General features: G+C 42.0%; 1 protein-coding gene across 2 annotated transcripts in view; it reads right to left on the bottom strand.

The window, feature by feature from the left end:
* Window positions 1-128: 128 nt before the first annotated feature.
* Window positions 129-20,020, bottom strand: part of eya2 (EYA transcriptional coactivator and phosphatase 2) — a 27,221-nt gene continuing 7,329 nt past the window's right edge. The window contains exons 2-16 of one of the 2 annotated variants that reach the window (XM_080026339.1): window positions 16,024-16,104; window positions 15,516-15,562; window positions 14,927-15,057; window positions 14,555-14,671; window positions 10,848-10,924; window positions 10,414-10,597; window positions 10,104-10,240; window positions 9,840-9,923; window positions 6,245-6,334; window positions 4,156-4,214; window positions 3,190-3,350; window positions 2,400-2,514; window positions 2,074-2,195; window positions 1,823-1,923; window positions 129-1,453 (exon numbers count right to left, since the gene is read on the bottom strand). In XM_080026339.1, coding sequence (XP_079882465.1) covers window positions 1,373-1,453; window positions 1,823-1,923; window positions 2,074-2,195; window positions 2,400-2,514; window positions 3,190-3,350; window positions 4,156-4,214; window positions 6,245-6,334; window positions 9,840-9,923; window positions 10,104-10,240; window positions 10,414-10,597; window positions 10,848-10,924; window positions 14,555-14,671; window positions 14,927-15,029 — 1,431 coding nt within the window. In that variant the 5' untranslated portion in view covers window positions 15,030-15,057; window positions 15,516-15,562; window positions 16,024-16,104 and the 3' untranslated portion in view covers window positions 129-1,372. The remainder of the gene's footprint in view (window positions 1,454-1,822; window positions 1,924-2,073; window positions 2,196-2,399; window positions 2,515-3,189; window positions 3,351-4,155; window positions 4,215-6,244; window positions 6,335-9,839; window positions 9,924-10,103; window positions 10,241-10,413; window positions 10,598-10,847; window positions 10,925-14,554; window positions 14,672-14,926; window positions 15,058-15,515; window positions 15,563-16,023; window positions 16,105-20,020) is intronic. The other variant, XM_080026340.1, reaches the window with a different exon arrangement.

Genomic DNA, 20,020 nt, shown 5'->3' with positions numbered 1-20,020 from the left:
ATATCTTTTCTTACAGTAAAATATGATTTGTTATTGCAGTTCATTTTCTGCCCTGAAGGGGGAAACCTTTCCTCAAACAAAGGCACTAGTTCAATCTGAACTGAAGGAAAAGCTTCTCTAAACCTCATTCATCATTTATATATTTTGCATTTAATGTTTGTTTCATATGCCTCTGGGATGAAATACTCTGTGAAATTAAATGAAACTCGACCCATCCTTTAACCCACAATGCAATTAATTTATCTTTATTAATCTATCTTAACTGTCTGTCAAAACAAATGGACAATGAAGCCTTATATACAAATCATAGCTAAGCTGACAGGCACTGTAATCGGCACATGCACAACCATACCAGTTCATCTATTTTACAAACACGTTATTAGCAAATGTAACAGGGACAGAATGAAACGGAGAGTTAAAACATGACAACATTGCAACCCAGAATAACAAGTAAAGATGTGAGCACCAGCCTATAATACAGCATCATTAAGACAACCTCTTACCAAAACATTTTGTACAAGAGCATATTTTTTGGTCTTTGAAGGGGATTTGTATTTTTGTTTTTTCTGCTGAGCCCCCAAACTTTTTTTTTTCTTTTTTACCTTATTGTGTTGTGAAATGAACCAATAATAAATATCTCACATTTTAACGGTAAAAAAAACAATCAGACTATTTTAAATAGCCTCTACCTATGAGGAGAATATTATCTGTCATTTATCTAGCCGACGTATGGATAAAACAACTCTAAAATAATAGTGATGGCAACTTCTATCCAAGGCAACATCATAACTTTAAGTTTTTTTTTTCTAAATTTGTCTTTAAAATAGCATTTTTTTCAGTGAAAAATGTGTTAAGTCTCACAACGACAATTAAAAAAGGACACAACAGAACAACAAACGGAGCTTTCCATCCATGCAGACATACACACTGTGATCAATAAACAGGATGTAACATTTTTCCATTCAGTGCATCACTTTTTCTTTTTTTGTACAAAAGTGGGACACCTTTCATAAAGTTGAGATGAGTTGAATAAAAAATGAAAAAGTAAAGTAAAGTATTAACCATAGTTCCCTGGGGTTAGTTGTGAAGCTTTTTGGTCCCTTTTTTGTCCTGTATTTTGGTCCAGCACATTTAGTGTCATGTTTATGCGTCATAAGATAGGCTGCTGGTTCGCTTCGAAATCCTCACAGTTCCTTTCGGCTTTTAAATTGTCCGCCTGGGTGTCATTTGGGATCAATAGCCTTTTGCGCCAAACCTTAAAATAGCGATGCTGACTCTGAATCAGTCTGTAGGGTGCACCTTCACCTACTAGCTGCACTCAGGAGTTCAGTTTGACTTGGGTGGAAGAGCAGAACGTGACAGCTGGCGCCCTCTAGAGGTAGTCCAGCTCCAGTGCATGACTCAGAGCCTCCAAATCGGGCCGACAGGACACCCTCCAGAATGGCATGTTCTTCTGAAAAAACATAACAATTAAATACAAATTAAACCAAGGTCTAGTGTGAACACATGCAAACCTAAAGCAGACATACTTCAGATGCAGTGCAGATATGAAATATATGGACAGTGGTTTGGAAGGGGGATTGTAGTATGTGATAAAGCACATGTGGATAACATGTCAGCCTATAATTTACATAATAACCCCTCAAAAAGAGAGAAAATAAATTGCAAACTGGCAAATCCAGGAAAAAGTCTGACATTTCAATACAAAGATCCCCCCCCCCCAAAAAAAAGAAAATCAGACACAGAAGGTGCTGAAAATTATGTCTGAAGGTAAACTGATTTCTCTGCAGTCAGCGTCATCAAAAAGCCGATTGAGTCATACCTTCTTGGCTACGGCCTCTTCTTCAGCTCCGTCTCCTATCACCACGTACACCGCTCGCCGACCGAACCTCTGAGAAATGCGCTCAAAACAGCTCTCCTTGCCTTTGAAAACAGTTCAAATCAGAGTTAGAAATATTAAAAAGCGCTCCTTTGAAGAAAGACTTAAAAATGTATTGGCCCAGGAAATTAAGGAGGACGCTAGAAGAGTATAACATTTAAAGTATATTTGATTGATTTTCAAATGTTCCTCACCTGTCTTGGTGGCACTGTATATGTTCTCTATGGGGAAAGCTGCGCCCAGACCGTACAGTAAAACCTTGGAAAGCGCTGGTATGAGCTGAGTGGTGGTCACCAACACATTCACACAGTTAGGCCTGGAACAAGGCAGAAACATTTAAACCACGGTTAAATTATAATTAATTACATTATATACACTGTAGCAGGAAATGAGATTCATTCAAATCAGGATGCAATATGGGGAAAATTCATAACTATTAAGAAATATTTTTTTTTCACAGCGAACAGCTCGTTTTAATTGACCAGCTGGTGTTAATCAAGGCATGGTAGCATGAACTGACCGTGAGTTGATGAGTGCCAGGGCTTTGAGTGCTTGAGTGAGCCACAGGTCTGTCAGCACCTCCATCTCTCTCCTCAGCTGTAACCACTCTTCTCGCTTGGGGCTGCCCAGCAAACCTGCCCATCAGGGGGAAAAAAAGGATTTCATTTAACAAAAACCTAATTTTGGTCTGCAATCCTTGGTGGGGTGATTCTCTCACAACATTTCTTGCAAAAAAATTCAGACATATTGTTTTTCCAACTGAGTTAAAACAGTCAGCTGTACTCAGCAGTGCACAAGGGTCCACATTGAACAACAACTTGTGACTCATTATTCTACTTGACAATCAAACCTGTATCCTCCCCTTTCAAAGTTCCACCACATTATATTCAATTCATTTGATAGGCATCAATACTCTTCTTGTAAAAATCAGGTGTTTAACGAGTTAATTAATTTACCCTAATACAGATTGGGCTGATGCACAAACTGGAGCTTTGAAAATACAAAATGCACTTTTCTGAAGCGGCTTATACAACTTGATGCAAGCAAAATCAAAACAAAATGTAGACAATTCACTGTGGTTTGAATCTAAGCTGTGTTCACGTTTAACTCCAGCTTGAGTTCTAGCAGTAGGTAAGTATTGAAAGGTGACTAGTGATTTATTATCTTACGTTTCTTATTTTCTTATATACATTATTTGTTCTTATCCATTGCTAACCCTTAATAAACCTCAGGGAAAATAAGAATAATTCACAATACATCTAACTTGCCTGTACTCTACAGTGTGTGAATAAAATACAAGCGGCACTCACCCCCGACATTATTCTTGTATGTGTTGTAGATCTCCTTGACTCTGCGGTATCGGAAAGCCAGTTTCCTCATCCAGTCCACCCCTCCGTGAACGCCCGAGCCCAGGCACAGAGAGCCGGCCCCTGCTGGGCTCTGGAAGCCGTCCGACCCAAAGTTATAAGTGCTGCAGGATCACAATACAGGAAACGGGTCAGGATATAGATCATAAAGACAAAAAAAAATCATTTTTCCATCGTATATAGCAGCACTATTGTCATCTCACAGAGGGGACACGCTGAGATTGCCACAACTACATTCAGGGATACATTGTCTAGCTCTATGAATTGATTCAAAAACTCTTTCACGTCTATGAACAAGAAGGCAGTGCTTAGCCTTGCACCATTCATCAAATTGAGGGAGGCGTGCCAGTGCAACCACAAAAATGTCAGGGACAAGAAACACTTTCAAATTGATTGTGGTAGACACCGACTGCTCCATGAATGACGCTTTGTCAGTAGGAAATCTTGCAGTATATACATCCAGCACAGCTAGGATAAATATAAAAACAGCTTTGAGAGTAAAACGGGGGCCAAGTTCAATAAAAGAAATACTTCAAAAAAGGCTTTCTCTCAAATCACTCCAAAAAGTATCCTAAAGTGCTTCAAACAAGTTGCTCCAGTAAAACGTCTGGAGCGAGGCAGACGGAGGGTTATGATAAAGAGACATTTTGATGAGAAATGAAAGCGTTGGATAATCCGGTGACATATTATACGGCTGTGGAAGTCGGTGGGGGAAATAAAAGACATGCACATGCTTGCATGCATGAACACACGCAGACACACACACAAAAGGCAGCACACTGGTCTCATCCGGCTTTCTTCCTCCTGTGCTGCAAAAAACCCCAAAGGGCAAGTCTGGTTCCCAAGCCACAGCAGCACAACTGTCTCCTATCAGAGCTCTGAGAGGAGTAAGACAGTAGGAGCGTTTACCTTAGATCCTGTCCATTGTCGTCCGATGCCACGTCATCAATATGAACCTGGTCACATTCCTGGGAAAAAATGAAAAGGGAGAGAGAGCGGATATATCAGGAGATCCATTTCAGAGAGGAGCCCTGTATGGGCAGGTCTCTCTCTCTCTTTAGAGGGGAGCCTGCGGGAGTGATAGCAGCTATAGAAATAAAAAATAATAAAAAAAAAACATGGGAGGAGGAAATAAGGTGTCGGGACACGGGACAGCGTGGCGCCTCAGATACAGGATAGACAAGATGGCTGTGGGATTCTAGTGTAACCGCGTAGTAAATTAAAGTCAGGTAATTCTACATTTTCTATAGCGTGTCCAACATTATGGTTGAAAAAAAAAGTTTGAAGAAAGGCCTATTGTCTTTGACAAGCACAGTGGCGGGTATGTTGTTCCTCTCTATTGGACGTTAATGCAACAAACCAAACAGCAGGGATTAAAACCACACACTGGAGCTTAAACAACCGCCGAAACATTTTCAGCAGTATGTGGTTAAATCAGAAACAGTTATTAGGACAGTAAATGTAGGACAAAAACATAATTCCATCAACTTTGTCCAGAAAAAATAAATACACAGGGGCGTCTTACAATAACGTCCTACTTAAAAAATCCCACCATCCCTCTGACTTCAGTTTCTTGAGACCTACACGCCTCTATCTTTAACACAGACACACACACACACACACACACACACACACACACACACACACACACACACACACACACACACACACACACACACACACACACACTCTGTGTGCAGACATACGTGCAAAGACAGAGTCCTAGTTTAACTTCCAGTTGTCACGCAGAGACCCCGGACAGACTGGGTCTCCTATCACCTTTCAGCCATCTTGAGCCAGATGGAAACGCTACCTCATCTTCCCCTCCATCTCCACATAACTCATCTCCCAGGGGCTGCAACCCACCTCCCACTCCACCCACTCAGGTACCATCATCCGCCACTGCAGTGCCTCTACTACTACTACTGGCCATGTGCACACAGACAAATCCACGTGTTTTAATTCAGCCATATTTTTCCCCCCCAGGACCATTTTAACTGTAAACTTGATTACAGAGGCCACGCCATGTTAATGCCGATTATGCGATCTTCTTGTGTGCTATCGCGGTTACAACACTCGTAGCCACTGGTGCAGATACTGACGTGGGAAGGACAAGATAATTGTACCTCGAGACTTAGCAGCGGTTGTCAGGCCCGCTGTGGCCTACTGCTGCTTAGGAGATTTACTGAGGCCTGACAACAAAGAGGGGATCAGAACCAGGGTTTGTAAATGGCTTTGTTGGCTCCTTTCCCTCCTCTCCACTGTTCCTCCTCCCCTTTGACTAATTTTCCTCTCAGATACTCAGACACACACCTATAATTAGGGCACAAAGTGTACTTGTTCTCTCATTCCGTCCCTCTCTAATCTTTTTTTTCTCTTTGTCAGAGCAAGGTCAAGGAATGCAGGATGAAAACATAAGAACTTCCAAGTAGTAAAACTGCATTTAAATAGGATTTTTTTGTTTGTTTGTTTGAGGAGTAATTCTTTTAAGTAGTTGCATCGGTTAACTCTGCTGGATTTTTTCTTTTTTTTAGGCAGCAGAGCAGTTTTGCCAGCAGTTAACAACCCCCTCCTTTTAATATTCTCGCTCAAATGCAGAGAGCAAATTGTTTGGAAAATGCTGTGGTAAGAATGAATACACGATAGGTGTTCTACAATGACTGCCACTGTGCTTTATGCCAGGTAAGAAAACAGCAGAGTGGATGGTCAATGCCAGCTTATAATGTCAGATATGTTATTTTCCATCTTACTGGAGAAAAAAAAATCTGAAGTTTCACATTCATTCCAACGAGACTGAGATGCTCCGAGGGGAATATGGAATGAGTGACCAGTAAGAGTTTTCTAAGAAGTAAGGGATGATGTCCAAGATTTTTCGACTAAGGGGGCAAAAGTTAACAAAACAAAAATTGAATCCTGCAATTTTGCAAAGATGCTCCTGTTACACGTTCTTTTTTTCCCCCAAGAGTCTACTTCATTATTCCAAATTTAAAAAACTCACCTCCAAGTCGTTGAAGAACAGCCTCGAGTCAGCCAGGTTGAAGATCATCTCCTCCATCCACAAACCAAGAGACACCGCCTTCGAGGAGTCCTGATGTACACACACACACACACACACACACACACACACACACACACACACACACACACACACACACACACACACACACACACACACACACACACACACACACACACACACACACACACACACACACAAACCAAGGCTAGGATGAATAACTTGGCTTTGAAAAATCCCACCACACAGTTATACCACAGGTTTAATAAATGCTGTGAACACATTTATGCATCGGTCATTAAGTTCTCATCACAATTTAAGTTTTTAAATGATCTTTGGCCTCTTCAACCAAAACTACAACCAATGAATCAACCAACACAGTTTATCTCCCATCAATCAAACGTGTGTCTTGGATGACGTCACAGATACACTGTGTATATGTGTTTATGTCTTCAGGCATGTGCAGTGAACAATTACACATTCCCCCTCGAGCACAGAAATGAAACTTATCTCTATCAACCAGTCACAAAAGTTGCAACACATTAAAAAATAAAAAATAAAAAACAAAACTAGTCTGTAGTCTAGCTTGTGGTTTGACCTAGTTACTGATAATGATGTCAGAACAACAGCTCTCTCTCTCTCTCTCTCTCGCTCTCTAACACTAAGCTGCACCCATATTAATGAGTTATTAAATAATAAAACCATGAGCAAGGGCTGAGGTTGATGGCTTAAGAGCCCGAGTAATTAGAGAGTAAATTGGATTATTAAACGTCATTACTCTTGCCATTATTGCTGCCTTGTCAGGGCAGCCGCCTGTCTGTCTGTCTGTCTGTCTGTCTGTACAGCTTTCCTTTCACTTCCTTTTGCGCCCTTGTCAACAGGACTGACATACAGGTTTTTTTTTGGGGAGAGGTCGAGTCGTGAATATTCATGTGACTCTGCAGTTTCTTATCTTCACTATGTCTTCTCTGACCTTTTGCCGTTTTTGGCTTTCTATAATCCTGCTAGCTCGCTTTTCCCAGATTTCTGCACTGGGTATCATATACCGTACAATGAATGGCAATCAGTGACTAGCCTGGAATAATGAGAACAAAAAAAAAAGAAAATCAAAAAGTGTGTCCATGTGTTTTGATTTTTTTTTAATAAAAACCGGCTGGTGTGATCCTTAAAAACAATATCCTCAACTGTTTTCACCTTACAGGACTGCATTGAATTTAAAAGGTCCAAAGGCTTAGCAGATGCCACTTGAATTCACCTGGTGGGCAGGTATATCTTTGATATATTGTGCTTTTTGTATATGTTGGTCCTTCAATTACTTCTCCTTTTTTTCACAGTTTTCTCTTTCCATCAACGCAGTCTCTTTTATCACCTGTTCTTTTTCCCCTATTGTGGAAAAACACCCAAAGAAATACGTGCGAGGGGGGGTTTGCATTACCCAAACTTCAGTTATGTTTCTCAATAAACTAATTGTAAATCATCGCTGGGAGAAACGCATAAAACATAATCAGCTGACAGTCAGTCTGACGAACACCATGGGCGCGTTGTTGTTCATGACTACAAAAGCAGGTGTGTGTGAATGTGTGTGTGTGGCGTATTGTTTTGATGTCAGAACTGGCAGCGAGACAAGAGAGGCAGAGGGGGGTGTCAGCCAAAGGTGAACATCAGATCGGCACGTCTGACATGACAAGCGGGGGCCGCCTTCTGGCAACAAAAAAAACAATGTCGAAATGGGCTGTATGACAGAGGTAGGGTGGTTAAATGATGACAATTATATATATATATATATATATATATATATATATATATATATATATAAAAACTTCTCTTAAAAAAACTAAAACGCTGCAAGGAGAAAAGAAGGTAATTTAAGGACAAAGGGCGGAAAAAGTTCAGTAGGAGGAGTAGGAGAATGACAAGGAGAAAATTACGAGGGGCAAGGATTGAGAGCCGCTGGACAGGAGAGGCAAGAGATGAATGGAAAGGATGAAGAGGGAGGGGTTACAGGCTTAAGAGAGGATTGTTCTGCTTGTCAAATAATTGAAATAATTGTCTGTAATCACCTTTCGACGAAAAAAAACAACAAAAAAAATAACAGGGCTGCTCCATCCAGACAAATAAAAGCCTCTTTATCATAATCCCAGAAAAGAATTTAGGAAGAAAGACTAAAGAAGAGAAAAAACAAGGAAGGAATAGACAAAAGAGAGCGCCCAACACATTCAGTTCCCACCTTTGGGGATGTTTGATATGGAAGACAGAGCTGGGGGGGGGGGGGGGGGGTCAAAAAAACCCACACGATCGTAGAGAGAAGGGGTGCTGCTGTATGATAGATGAGATAATGGAAGAGTTGTTGCTGGGAAAAGGGGGGAATCAGCTCCTCATGTGCATCTCCGTTCACCTCTGTTCTCAGCAAACTGGTGAAAACAACTGTCTTTCAACACACCCATTAGTCTTTTCCTGCACGCCGGCCGGGCCCAGACTTGCCTTGACGTAAAGGTCCAAACCATTTGTTTATGATAAAGAGTTTAATAGGCCGACTCTGATGGGAAGATCCTGGCTTGTTAAAAGAAGACAAAAAAAAGAGCAGGGAGGGGAAAGAGGTGCAGCCACGATGATTGATGTTAAGAAGACAAATCTGCATAATGGTTTGCATATCAATTAGGTGAGTAAGGTTAGATGCAACATGTTGGAAAGGGGAAGAAAAAAAGAAGTCTTGTAAGCTTCTAAGCTGTCCCGCTGCCCTTCGCACTGTTAATCTGTTTTTCCGCTGTCACTCATTCAATTCCTCCGCTGCATGTCTTTGAGTTTTGATGTCGGAGCCTGTCCAACTGTGAGCTTCCCTGGATCCAGTCGGCGGGGTGTTTTGGGGTGGGTGGGAGGAATCAGGAATGTTTGGCACATGAGTCACCTTTCAACACATCCACTCTTTCTCTCCCTCTCTCTCTCTCTCTCTCTCTCTCTCTCTCGTTGTCTCTTCCTCCCCCTCTCCGAAGGATTAAAAAAAAAAGAAAGAAAAAGAAACAACGGCATGCATGGCCTGCCTGCCTGCCTTGCCTGCCGAGGGGCTGAACCGATCAGTAATGCTGCTGCTTCTCAAACTCCCATCAGCCTTGTGTCAACCCGCAGGGGGACCGTGAGAATTCAAAACACCGATGCCGGGGCCAAAACTAAGAAATTCACCACTGTCCGCCCCTTTTGTCAGCTGCCTGTCTGTTATGTAAAGGTCCCTGCTGGCTGTCAATCACGCCGCGGGATTCCAGCATAGCTAAACAACCCCGCTAGATTATGAAAAGAAACAAGAGGGCAAGAGAGGCAAAAACAGTCAGCGTGTGAAAAATGCTCGGGGATGAGACCCAAAGGTTGCGTATACTCGGCTCTCGTGCGTCCAAAACCTTTGCCTGTTAAGTCAAATAAGCACTCGATCGCTGAGACAAAGGGTGATTTGTCTACTACTATTTGGTTGCGTGGGCTTTGTGCCAAGGTGTGCCAGACCACTGTGTACAATTAGCGGTCGTCAATAGTGTCATGAGTTACACAGCACGTACTGTACATGCATTGACAAAGGGAGGGATCAGTGTACCTTGCCAAATCGCGAGGAGAAGGTTCCCGTGAGGAGCGAATGGAAAATGATGATGGTTTCATCCAGGTCCCAGATAAACACACGCTGCAGAGAAATAACAGATATGTAATGTTAACCTCGTGAAAAGTTTATGTGCCTGTGCCTGTGTGTGTGTGTGTGTGTGTGGGGGGGGGGGGGGTGTATGTGTGTGAGAGAGATGGAGAGAAAGAGAAATATTGTAGAGAAATATTGACAATTTTCAACACTGTGTGAGTGTGTTTTTACCTCTATATCAGAGTCCAGAGGTGGAGCCGGGTCACTGGCTCTTTTCCTTCCCCTCAGCTTCCCATCCGACCCCCTCCGTGCTGGGACTCCCTCCTCTTTACCTGGCGTAGGGGGGCTGGGCGGTGGGTGGTACTCGCCTGGAACACACACATTCATAAGTGACAGGCTATGTTATTTGTGCTTTTGTTTTAGGGTAAGGGGTGGGGTAAGGCATGATATAAATGTAATCCACAGTACAAACATTTGATATGTAAAACTGAAACAACATTGAGGTCCAGACAAAAAGCTCAGGTGGTTGGTCCCGTCTTACCCGTGTTTGACTCCGGGCTGTGATTGGGCAACATGACGGGGTGTTCTGGATGCTGATAGGCTAACGGAGCTGTGATGGCAGCAGGGCTGATGTTGCTGCCGGGTAGGTAGGGGCTGTTGTAGTGATGTGAGTTATAATACGGAGAGTACTGACTCTGACTGTAGCTCGAGTATGCTGAAAAATCCTGTGAACAACAGCGTGAACAATTAGTCAGTGGCATGAAACTGAACATTTTCATTCCAAAATCCTTAAGTCATCAATATAATTCACAGCTATGCCAGTAGCTAAATGATCATGTCATTTGTCAAAATGGCTATAATTTAAGTTATGTTTTTTCTCTTTCTTTTATATATAACTGTATCCAATTGCGGAAGCACTTCAGATGTCTTTCAGATGGCAGTTGAACATCTTTTTTTTGACGTTACATTACTCACTTGTTGGGTAGGGTTGAATGGGGTTGAACTGGAGATTGCATGGGTGCCTTGGAAGATTCCGGATGATATACCACCACCTGAAAAAAATGATGTGAAGGCAAAGGTCAAACTTTCAGGTCATTAGTCATTGCGCACAGAGAGAGAGAGACAGAACAAAGTGTGAGCGGGTGGGGGAGATTCTACTTTGTTACATCTTATATCGATGAATCAACTTTAATTACGCTGCATCCGATCTAGGACGCTGTGTGAAGGAAGTAATGAGCAGTACATCTTCACACCTTCCTCGGTGACAGCTCAGTGCTGCAGGGGCTGGAGATGGAGATTTATGTTAGACATATCAATACAGGTGGGAAAAGTCTGCCGCTTCTGCCACTTCTGCTCTGGGAATCTTCTCTGTTTAGTCAAGCCAAGGCAAGGTGTGTCTTTCTCCAGGGAATTTCCATACACAGTGATACTACTTGTTTATCTAATGAATACAGTCTCTTGTAAACATATTCCCTACAGCACTGCATGACATTTTAATTGAGTTCTTCCAGTTTGTCAGTTAGCTGGATACATCGCAAACATTTGCAGAGAGGCTGGCCACGGGCCAAGGAGGAACAGGTGAACTTTTGACACGCATCGTGCACAAGAGTACATATGTGCGGCTTCTCATTAAGAGGATATTACATATAAACTCACACTCACACTATTTGATACAATCAATCAAAAAGCATAGCACAAGTGGTGGCAGAACACACAGAGCGTATTGATGTGGTGACGTTTGAACAAGACTGCCAACAGCACTAAGAGGATGTACTTTGACACACTGTGCTTAGAGCTAAAATCCTAATGTCAGCATGCTAAGTTTGCTAACATAACCCCAGTGTTCAAAATGCAGATGTTGAGCTGGTATGTTTACCGTGTTCACCATGTTCAGTTTGGTGTGCTTAGCTTAGTGGGTAACATTTAATAATCAGCCTGGAAGTTATATAGTGCAGCTGAGATTGATAGGTATTTTTTTTTCCGAAGGTCTAACATACGTGTCGTACAAATAAAAGATCTGACTTTGTGGATGCCCAGTTTTAAGGATGCATGTTCCGAAGAACTTGAATGCGTTAACCAAATTTCATGGCAATGCTTCGAACAGTTGTCAAAACATTCCATTGGAAAGCCACAAATGTCAAACCTCACGTTGGTTATGATGACCAATGAAACGACCGACCAACAGACCGACAATGATGCTGCTAGCGTTGCGAAAAAATAGCTTAATGGGGCCACAGTCTCAGCAGGCACGCTATATTTAAAGATTCACTTCCTCAGGTCTACCCTCCATCACTTCATCCGTTAGCTACTGCTCTCTCTCTCTCTCTCTCTCTCACCCCCCATTTCTTCTCCTCCACTCCACACAGTGCATGACAACAAGCAGAATAATGACTCAATGGAAGAACCACAATGAAACCTCAATGTTCAAAGCAACTGAAGAAAAAATACAGAAGGTCTCTTGAGTAAACACAAACAGGCTCCAGTAGTCCCCATTTGGTTTCAGTTGTGCACACAGAGTAGTACATAACGTGTTTCGATGGCTTCTTGTGGTGTCTGTGTGTGTGTGTGTGTGCGTGTGTGTGTGTGTGTGTGTGTGTGTGTGTGTGTGTGTGTGTGTGTGTGTGTGTGTGTGTGTGTGTGTGTGTGTGTGTGTGTGTGTGTGTGTGCGTGTGTACTGCTTTCAGTATAATGGATAACTCGGAAACATTCTGAAATCTTTCAAACATTTGGATGTTGTGGCGGTTTATTACCGTTTGAAGTTTGCAGTTAATGATTTATGCATCAAAATATTCAAACAAAATTATTTTGTTTGGGAACACTGTCTAAATGTTGGTCGGGCTCAGACAGAGCAGAGGCAATAAAGGCTCTGCATTTTTTTTAAAGAGGTTTCATCAAAAGTGTATTTACATGAATATTTACATTCCTGTATAATGTCTGACATCTGAATATTCTCTTAAACACTACGCGACAACTAATGTAGTAGAGACAGGGGTTAGGATCACCCAGAAATGTACTTTTACTACTTCTTTCTAGTGACCAAAGTTCTTGATCATGGCAAATGATAACAACTTCATCATATCCACAGACAAATAGCAGAATCCGGACGGACATCAGTGGACATAGAGTTGACATTTGTGTAACTAATATTCCATTATCAAAACTAGACTGTCACCTTAAATAGTTTTCTAGTCTTTTAAGAACTATTAAAGCAGTTCTTCGCTATCTTCTTGAAGTGATGAAATATTTTTTTAATATTTTTTGGAGTTAAAACTGCACTCTTAATGTTGGTAATAATCCCTCCTTTTGGTTGCACAATTAGAGCAAGTACAGGAGATCAACATGGGCCACGAAGTTGGTCTGTAAACTGTGATGAAAGACATTTTCCTTGCCCTGTCTGATTCTTTGTTTAACTTTGAACATGCACTGCTTTCCCCCACAGCTTTCCTGACATAATTAGATCATTTGTCAGACCTTGTTTTATCCTTGTGGCTGTGCTAAAACTCAACTGATCAAAATGAACAGGCCAAAGTATAAAACAATAAATCAGATGTCCTTTGAAATGCACTGGATCTATCCTTAAACAAACTCCAAAATAAGCTCAAATTGTGGGGTTTTTTGTGCAGCTGCCGGAATGCAATTATTTTGGATGAAACCCAACAAACCTTGGTGAGTAAAATGTCCTCAGTGGGTTTGCTTGACATCAATTCAAACCAGTGTGTCACAATTGTAGGAAAATACTATCTTTTGAATCACTAAACAGATGGTATGTGAATGCATTGGCCAATAATAACATAGAGAATAGGTCTAGTCCAGTCATGATCATACTTATACAGTACTGAGCATTCACAACAAAAAGCTGTGATAGACGTGTGTAACAACATGGGGAAAACAAAGCCATGTCCACACTTTGTCTGTTTACTGATTGCTCGTGTTTCATCTTTCCTTTGTCTCATGCAGACAGTGGAGAGAGGGTCATCCCCCCATTCTGGAACTTTAAACCTGCTCACCCCCGTGTATAATGCACCTTAACCTCTCCCCTCGCACACACAAGGTCAATTTCACGCCGCTTTCAAAGCCATAAAGTCGCACTGAGCGAGTCATGCTTTGGGCGCCGGACGACTGAGGAATGTGTATTTACACACGCACAAAAAAAGAGAAGCCAAACACACGCACACACACACACACACACACACACACACACACACACACACACACTACACACCGGACAGTCATGTGTGGGCAGAGAGCTTCATATACACACCACATCTTTTGTTTTTGAACCCTTTGCCCATTCTTTTTTTTTTTTTCAATCTCTCTACTTCTCTTCCTCCTCTCTGTGTACATGATTTCTCACTCTCTCTCTTTCTCTCTAAAGAAGCAGAAACAAGCGTGCACATGCTGTGTTGTTGGTCTGAGTGGAGAAAGGGGGCCTGACCCCCAGAAAAGAGGAGGGGTGGGGAGACTTTTGACGCCAGGAGTCCAGACCGCAGCTAATGGAGAACAGGTGTGGTGGATAGAAGGAGAAGAGGAAGAAGAGGAGAGGAGAAAACAAAGATGGATGCTACTTCCAGTAAGGTTAAAATCAAAGATTGGCATGTACAAGATTTGTGTGCCAGTGTGTGTGTGTGTGTGATTGCGTGTCCAAACATTCAGTTCTCATACATACAGTGTTTCAGACTGACCGTGTGTGTGTGAGTAGCTGTAGAGGCTTTGACTGGGAGGAGTGCCGCTGAAGTTTGAATAGCCGAGTAGCCCCGTCTGTCCCGGAGAGTGACTCAGGCCGTCTTCTGTTTTTATGTCTAAGAGTGAAAAAACAAGAGATGTTTTACATTTTTATGATGTGATGAACAAATTAAATGGGTTTGTATTTCTTCTTTGGAGCGATTAATAGCAATGACCAACACCACTGTGGAGGGCTCCCACCGCTGATTGTTGAGCAGTATTCTTTTAAGTTTTAGTTTGTGTGACTTTTGTCTGTTTCTTAAAAGTACGCGTCTTCTCAAACTCAACATATAGTATAATACTGTATGGATCTGTATAACTGTGGCACTCACTGTATGAAGGCATGCTGTAGCCCTGTGCGTGGTGGGTGTACGGTGCATACGGCCCTGCAGCCTGGAGGGCGGGGCTGTACTGAGTCTGTCCGTACGCAGCCATGACACTTCTCTCCCCCCCGTCACCTGATCTTGAAAAAAAAAAAAAATGTTTTAAAAAATTAAATAATGAGGAAACTTTTACTGACAAGTTCTCCTTCTCTTTATCTGTGACAAAAGAACATCTGTTTTTTAAACAGTTAGCGTGTTAGAGTGTGAGGAAGAACGTCCTCGCCTGTCATAGACATGCAAACATGCCTCTTTTGTTGACAGGGATAAGCGCTACACTCAGAACAAAGGGAACTCAAGCAAACAGTGAAACAAAAATCACAATACGTTTTTTTTTTTTTTTTTGCTACTTCTACTTTTTGGTACTTCTAGCATGAAACAACGTCAAGAAAAAATCATTAAAAAATGTATACATACTTTAAGGCTACTTTAAGGCAATATATTTTCTTTTCCTTTCTAATTAAAAACAAAAAGACACACATAGCCATTCATGACTAAAAAAGTATCACAATTCAACATCATATTTCCGTGAAAAACTCACCAGCAGTACGTACTGTACGATAAGTTTGAAATAGATAACAGGAAGACCTGTGAAAGAAACAAGAACGGGCTTTGTTAGAAAATTGACTGTTAAACCAGGAAATGAACAGAAATTTGATTTAATTAAGATTAAACTTGAATCTGATGGAACCCTAATGAAATGCCTATCACATCACAACTGATATCAAATTACACCCCCCCCCCCTCCCCAACTACAGATACTTGAAAAAAGGTACTTAAAGGTACTTTAAGCGACATTCCAACTCCAGCCAAAAAAAGGCCAGATCTTAGAATTGTGCAGCATGATATAATTTTTTTCCTTCACAAAAAAAAAAAACTTTGGTCTTCTGTGCTCCCCATAAAAGAGAATGCTCAGTCTTGATGACAAGTTTTATTATGTTGCAAAATGATTTATTTCTAGGGGCGACATAATCCGTTCAAAAGGCAGACTGGATGACTGCATAACTCCTATAGCACTTTTCTTCCTCTTTGTAGTTTTGCTCTCTCACCTGGCTCTTTGGAGAGAGCTTTCCACTCTTTATCTCGTCACACTGCAGTTAGTCAGGTTTCTCTCGGGGCTGTCAACTCTCCTGTGGAAACAATAGCAAACGCACAGCATTGAGGACAGAGGTATGCATGTGACTGACAACTGGCGACCAGCCCCGGGCCTTATGCTGTGGTAGGATGAGGTGGAGGGAGCGGATTCTTTGGCCGCGCACCCAGTTCAAGAGGTGGACAGGTGAAGGGATAGACACAGAGAGAAAGAGAGAGAACAAGATGATTGTTGTATTGATGTGAAGAGTGGAGTCATTGGAGACAGATTGTGAAATGATAAGTTTGACAGGTAACATTGTTGTCTGGAGGGAACAAGTTCTAGAACATGCTTTGCCAATGCTGACTCACTCAGCTGCTTGGCACCGGTGCCATGCGTAATGTGTGCAGCAACTTCCGAGGAAATACAGTTAAACCAAGAAAGAAAAATACCTGTACAAGGTTGATTATGATTGAAATCTCAGAATAAATAGAGGTTTGTTGTTGGGTATTCACAATTCTTCAACAGATTCTTATGTATGTTGGGGAATGTGATGTGAGAATAGTGTTTTGCAAGACAGGAGAAAATGAAATAGGATGACAGGATGAGCCAGGAGAGATTTCGCAATACAATTCCTCCTGAGATTGCTATCTCTTTTACTGTATTCCTCTGGTTGTGTTAGGATCATTCAGGATGATTTAAATCAATAAGCAGGGCTGCTTTATGGCAACATAGGATTTACAGATGTTTGCAGAAGTATATTGATGCATTTACTGTGTGTCACTGAATAAACCAATAAACAGAACGATTTGGTTATTTTACCGGTCTTTTTTCTATTCTCTGTTTGAATTTTGTGAAAATGTTACGTATAATAAACACTTCAATTACAGTATATTCCTATCATATAAGATTGTATTGCTGTGAAAGAATGCTGTATCTACTGTGTATTGCCCATCAACAGACAAAAGGGTAATCTGAGTACCCAGAAGACTGAGTACACATCAATGTGGCCGTGGCAAGAAGTCCTGGGCATGAGCCATGAAATAGTGCACCAATCAAAATGTAGTTGGAATTTAATGGAAAAAGTTGATTGGCCCACACATATAGTGAGAGTAAGAATTGCCAGGCGCAGTTAGTGGGTGGGAGAATCTCAACACAATACTGTCAGCCTTGTTTTACATAAAACGGCAAACTGCAATTTCGTTGTCTGCCATTTTGTGGGGGTTCCCTCCAGACTAACAAAAGGGAGAAAAGCAAATAGGGAAGGGGAGGTCCCGGTTCAGTAAGCTGGAGGTCAGAAGGTCAATGCCATATGAATTAGTCTAAGCAGGAAGCCTTTTGATGGCAGCCCCTAAAGCAAATTCACAAAAGGTATGGGTCAATCTGAAGAAGTACTGGGGGCGACTTAAGTTGTACTGTGAAACGTTCAGGTAAAAAATAGTCTATTTACAATATAGGGCCAAAAGTATTCGGACAACATCCACGCTGATGTTTGGTATTTGAATTGTAAGGCTGCTCAAGCGTCGTCGCTAAACAATGCTGATGGTCTTGTGGCTGAATGGGAGCAGATCACTGCAGCCAGGTTCCAAAAACACATCATGTGGAAAGTCTTCAAAGATGAATGGAATCATGTTTTTGGGATAAGTTGTTCAACAATCATACGGGGGTGTAATGTTCACATATCTCGTCCTCATACTTTTGGTCATGTATTGTACTAGAAAATAGACACAGGAAAGACCACAAAAGCATAAAGTAAGTACCCTGGTTTTGGTTGAGCAACATTACAACTACTCTTGTTTGTTTGTGCTAGCCTACATGACAATGCACAACAAGCTGAATAAATTTAGTGATTTCATCCCTCTCTCTCTCTCTCTCTCTTTGCCTCTGGGCCATTCCAATCTGGCAAAGCTGCAGCTAACTGCCCGACCTCTGACCTCGCTGACAACACATCGACAGAGACGGATGACAGTCATGAATTATCGGGGCAGGGTTTTTTTTTTTTTTTTTTACAGCAGTGGAGAGTTGAAGGCGAGAGAGAAAAAGTAAAAGCGGTATGAAACAAACACCCCCCGACGTGACAGTCCGCTGATCAACAGAAGCTTCACAGTCACTGGCATAGTAAAACCTGAGATGACTTACGGAATCTTTAGTTCGGTTCTCATGTCATTAACGACAACACCTTTGACAGAATAGCAGAGAAAACAAATCTCATGTTGTGTCAGCTCGGGGGCTGATGAGGAGCCGCCCTCCTCCAGGCTTTGAAAAACACCCGCGACAGCTCACAGTGTTTTTTGAGTAAATAAAAGTATTTCAACCGTGAAGCTGCCGCAAGGACTCTAAAGCTAATAATCCACCTGCACATCTGTGGTATTGACAGGAAGGTAAACATAAAGACAAGAGACTTTACAGGTGATACTAAGGAGGTGATTTACTGTTTTGTCATGTCACTAACAGCCTTGGGGAAAGGTAAGAACAAGGGCAAAAAATCAGGATACAAAATTGGATATATTCCTCATTTAATTTGGTCCAAGTGACTATACCTCTTCTTATTGTCTCTCTTTCTTTGGCCTTTACATGCTTTATTTGATAGTACAGACTCAGAGAAATAGGTTGGAAAGACGGGAAAAAAAGCGGGAAGACCAACCGCTGCGAAGGACTAGCCCTAAATTGTATGCACTTGACCACATATTACACAATTCTGGACAATTAATATAAACCATATCTTAATTTTGTATAATTGTTTTTTCTATTATTTTCCACTTGAGGAATGACCTTTCAGCCATCAGAGACCCTGATCTGACCTATAGCAGCAGCAGACTGTGAAGCGAGAGAGAGAGAGAGAGAGAGAGAGAGAGAGAGAGAGAGAGAGTGACAGAGGCACACTGGAAAAATAAGGAAAGTGCCGCTGTGCTTTGCATTTCCTTGAACTTTCCAGGGATCAAAAGTGTAAGCGACGCCTGTTCAGAGTCCTCTTGACTTCAGCTGCATCCCTGCTACAGTTCTTGCAGGCGCACGCACACACACACACACACCCACAGACACACACACACACACACACACACACACACACACACACACACACACACACACACACACACACACACGCACACGCACACAAAGACTGTGTGTGTGATAGCAAAAAGGCACTTCCTGGTTCAGGGTGAGGCCTGGGAGGAGGGCGCACAAGGCCATGGGAACCGCAGGACACCGGAGGGAAGACGAGCGGCGCACAGCAGAGATGTGGAGAGCTGTGGGCTGAAACCAAAGCTAAAACAAACCCAGCGGGGCCACAGGGGGGCCACAGGGCCACAAGGCCAGTCCCACCATGCTTCACCTGGGACCCAGGGTTCTGCTAGACCACTGCTTCTTTCACGGATATCAAGTTCAAGCCTTTGTGCTGATGGATTACATCACACGAATGGCGTATCGTGCTTTAAGTTGAAATGTTATTCGATAGTATAGTTAAAGGAGCCCACTCATAGTTTATGCAGATTTACCTGATCAACTAAACTGTTGAGTGAGGGAAACCTGACACAAACATCTATCATAAGAGCGTCATGCTCATTTAACTTGATCAGGCTCAAATGTCTACATTCTAATGTCTGAAACGTGTGGGGGAGGGAGTAACAGGTACTGTTCAGCAATATGACAAGCATGTTGTGTCAAGATAAGAAGGACCCTAAATTATAACATATTGAAATGCTGAATGATAATTAGCAACTGACACCTAAAATACAAGAAGAAGAGATCCTGTCGAAGCTCAGGATGAAAACTGCTAAGAATTTGGATCCTATTGGGCGAAGCAATGCCTTTCAATTGGGTGAATTTGTACCTGGCTATGTGAACTTGAATAGTATGTATTAATACAAGGTTTGCCCCAAATAACAAAGTAAGAGTTATTTTTTGTTGATGATTCAGTAGGTACGTGGAATCGTCCTGCATATTTGTGTCATCAGGTTCAATTAAAGCCCAAT

This window comes from Ammodytes marinus (assembly GCF_949987685.1).
Source record: "Ammodytes marinus genome assembly, chromosome: 4".
Classification (NCBI taxonomy): Eukaryota; Metazoa; Chordata; class Actinopteri; order Uranoscopiformes; family Ammodytidae; genus Ammodytes; species Ammodytes marinus.
The sequence above is the reverse complement of the archived record's forward strand: the minus strand, read 5'-3'. Positions and strand labels throughout refer to the sequence as shown.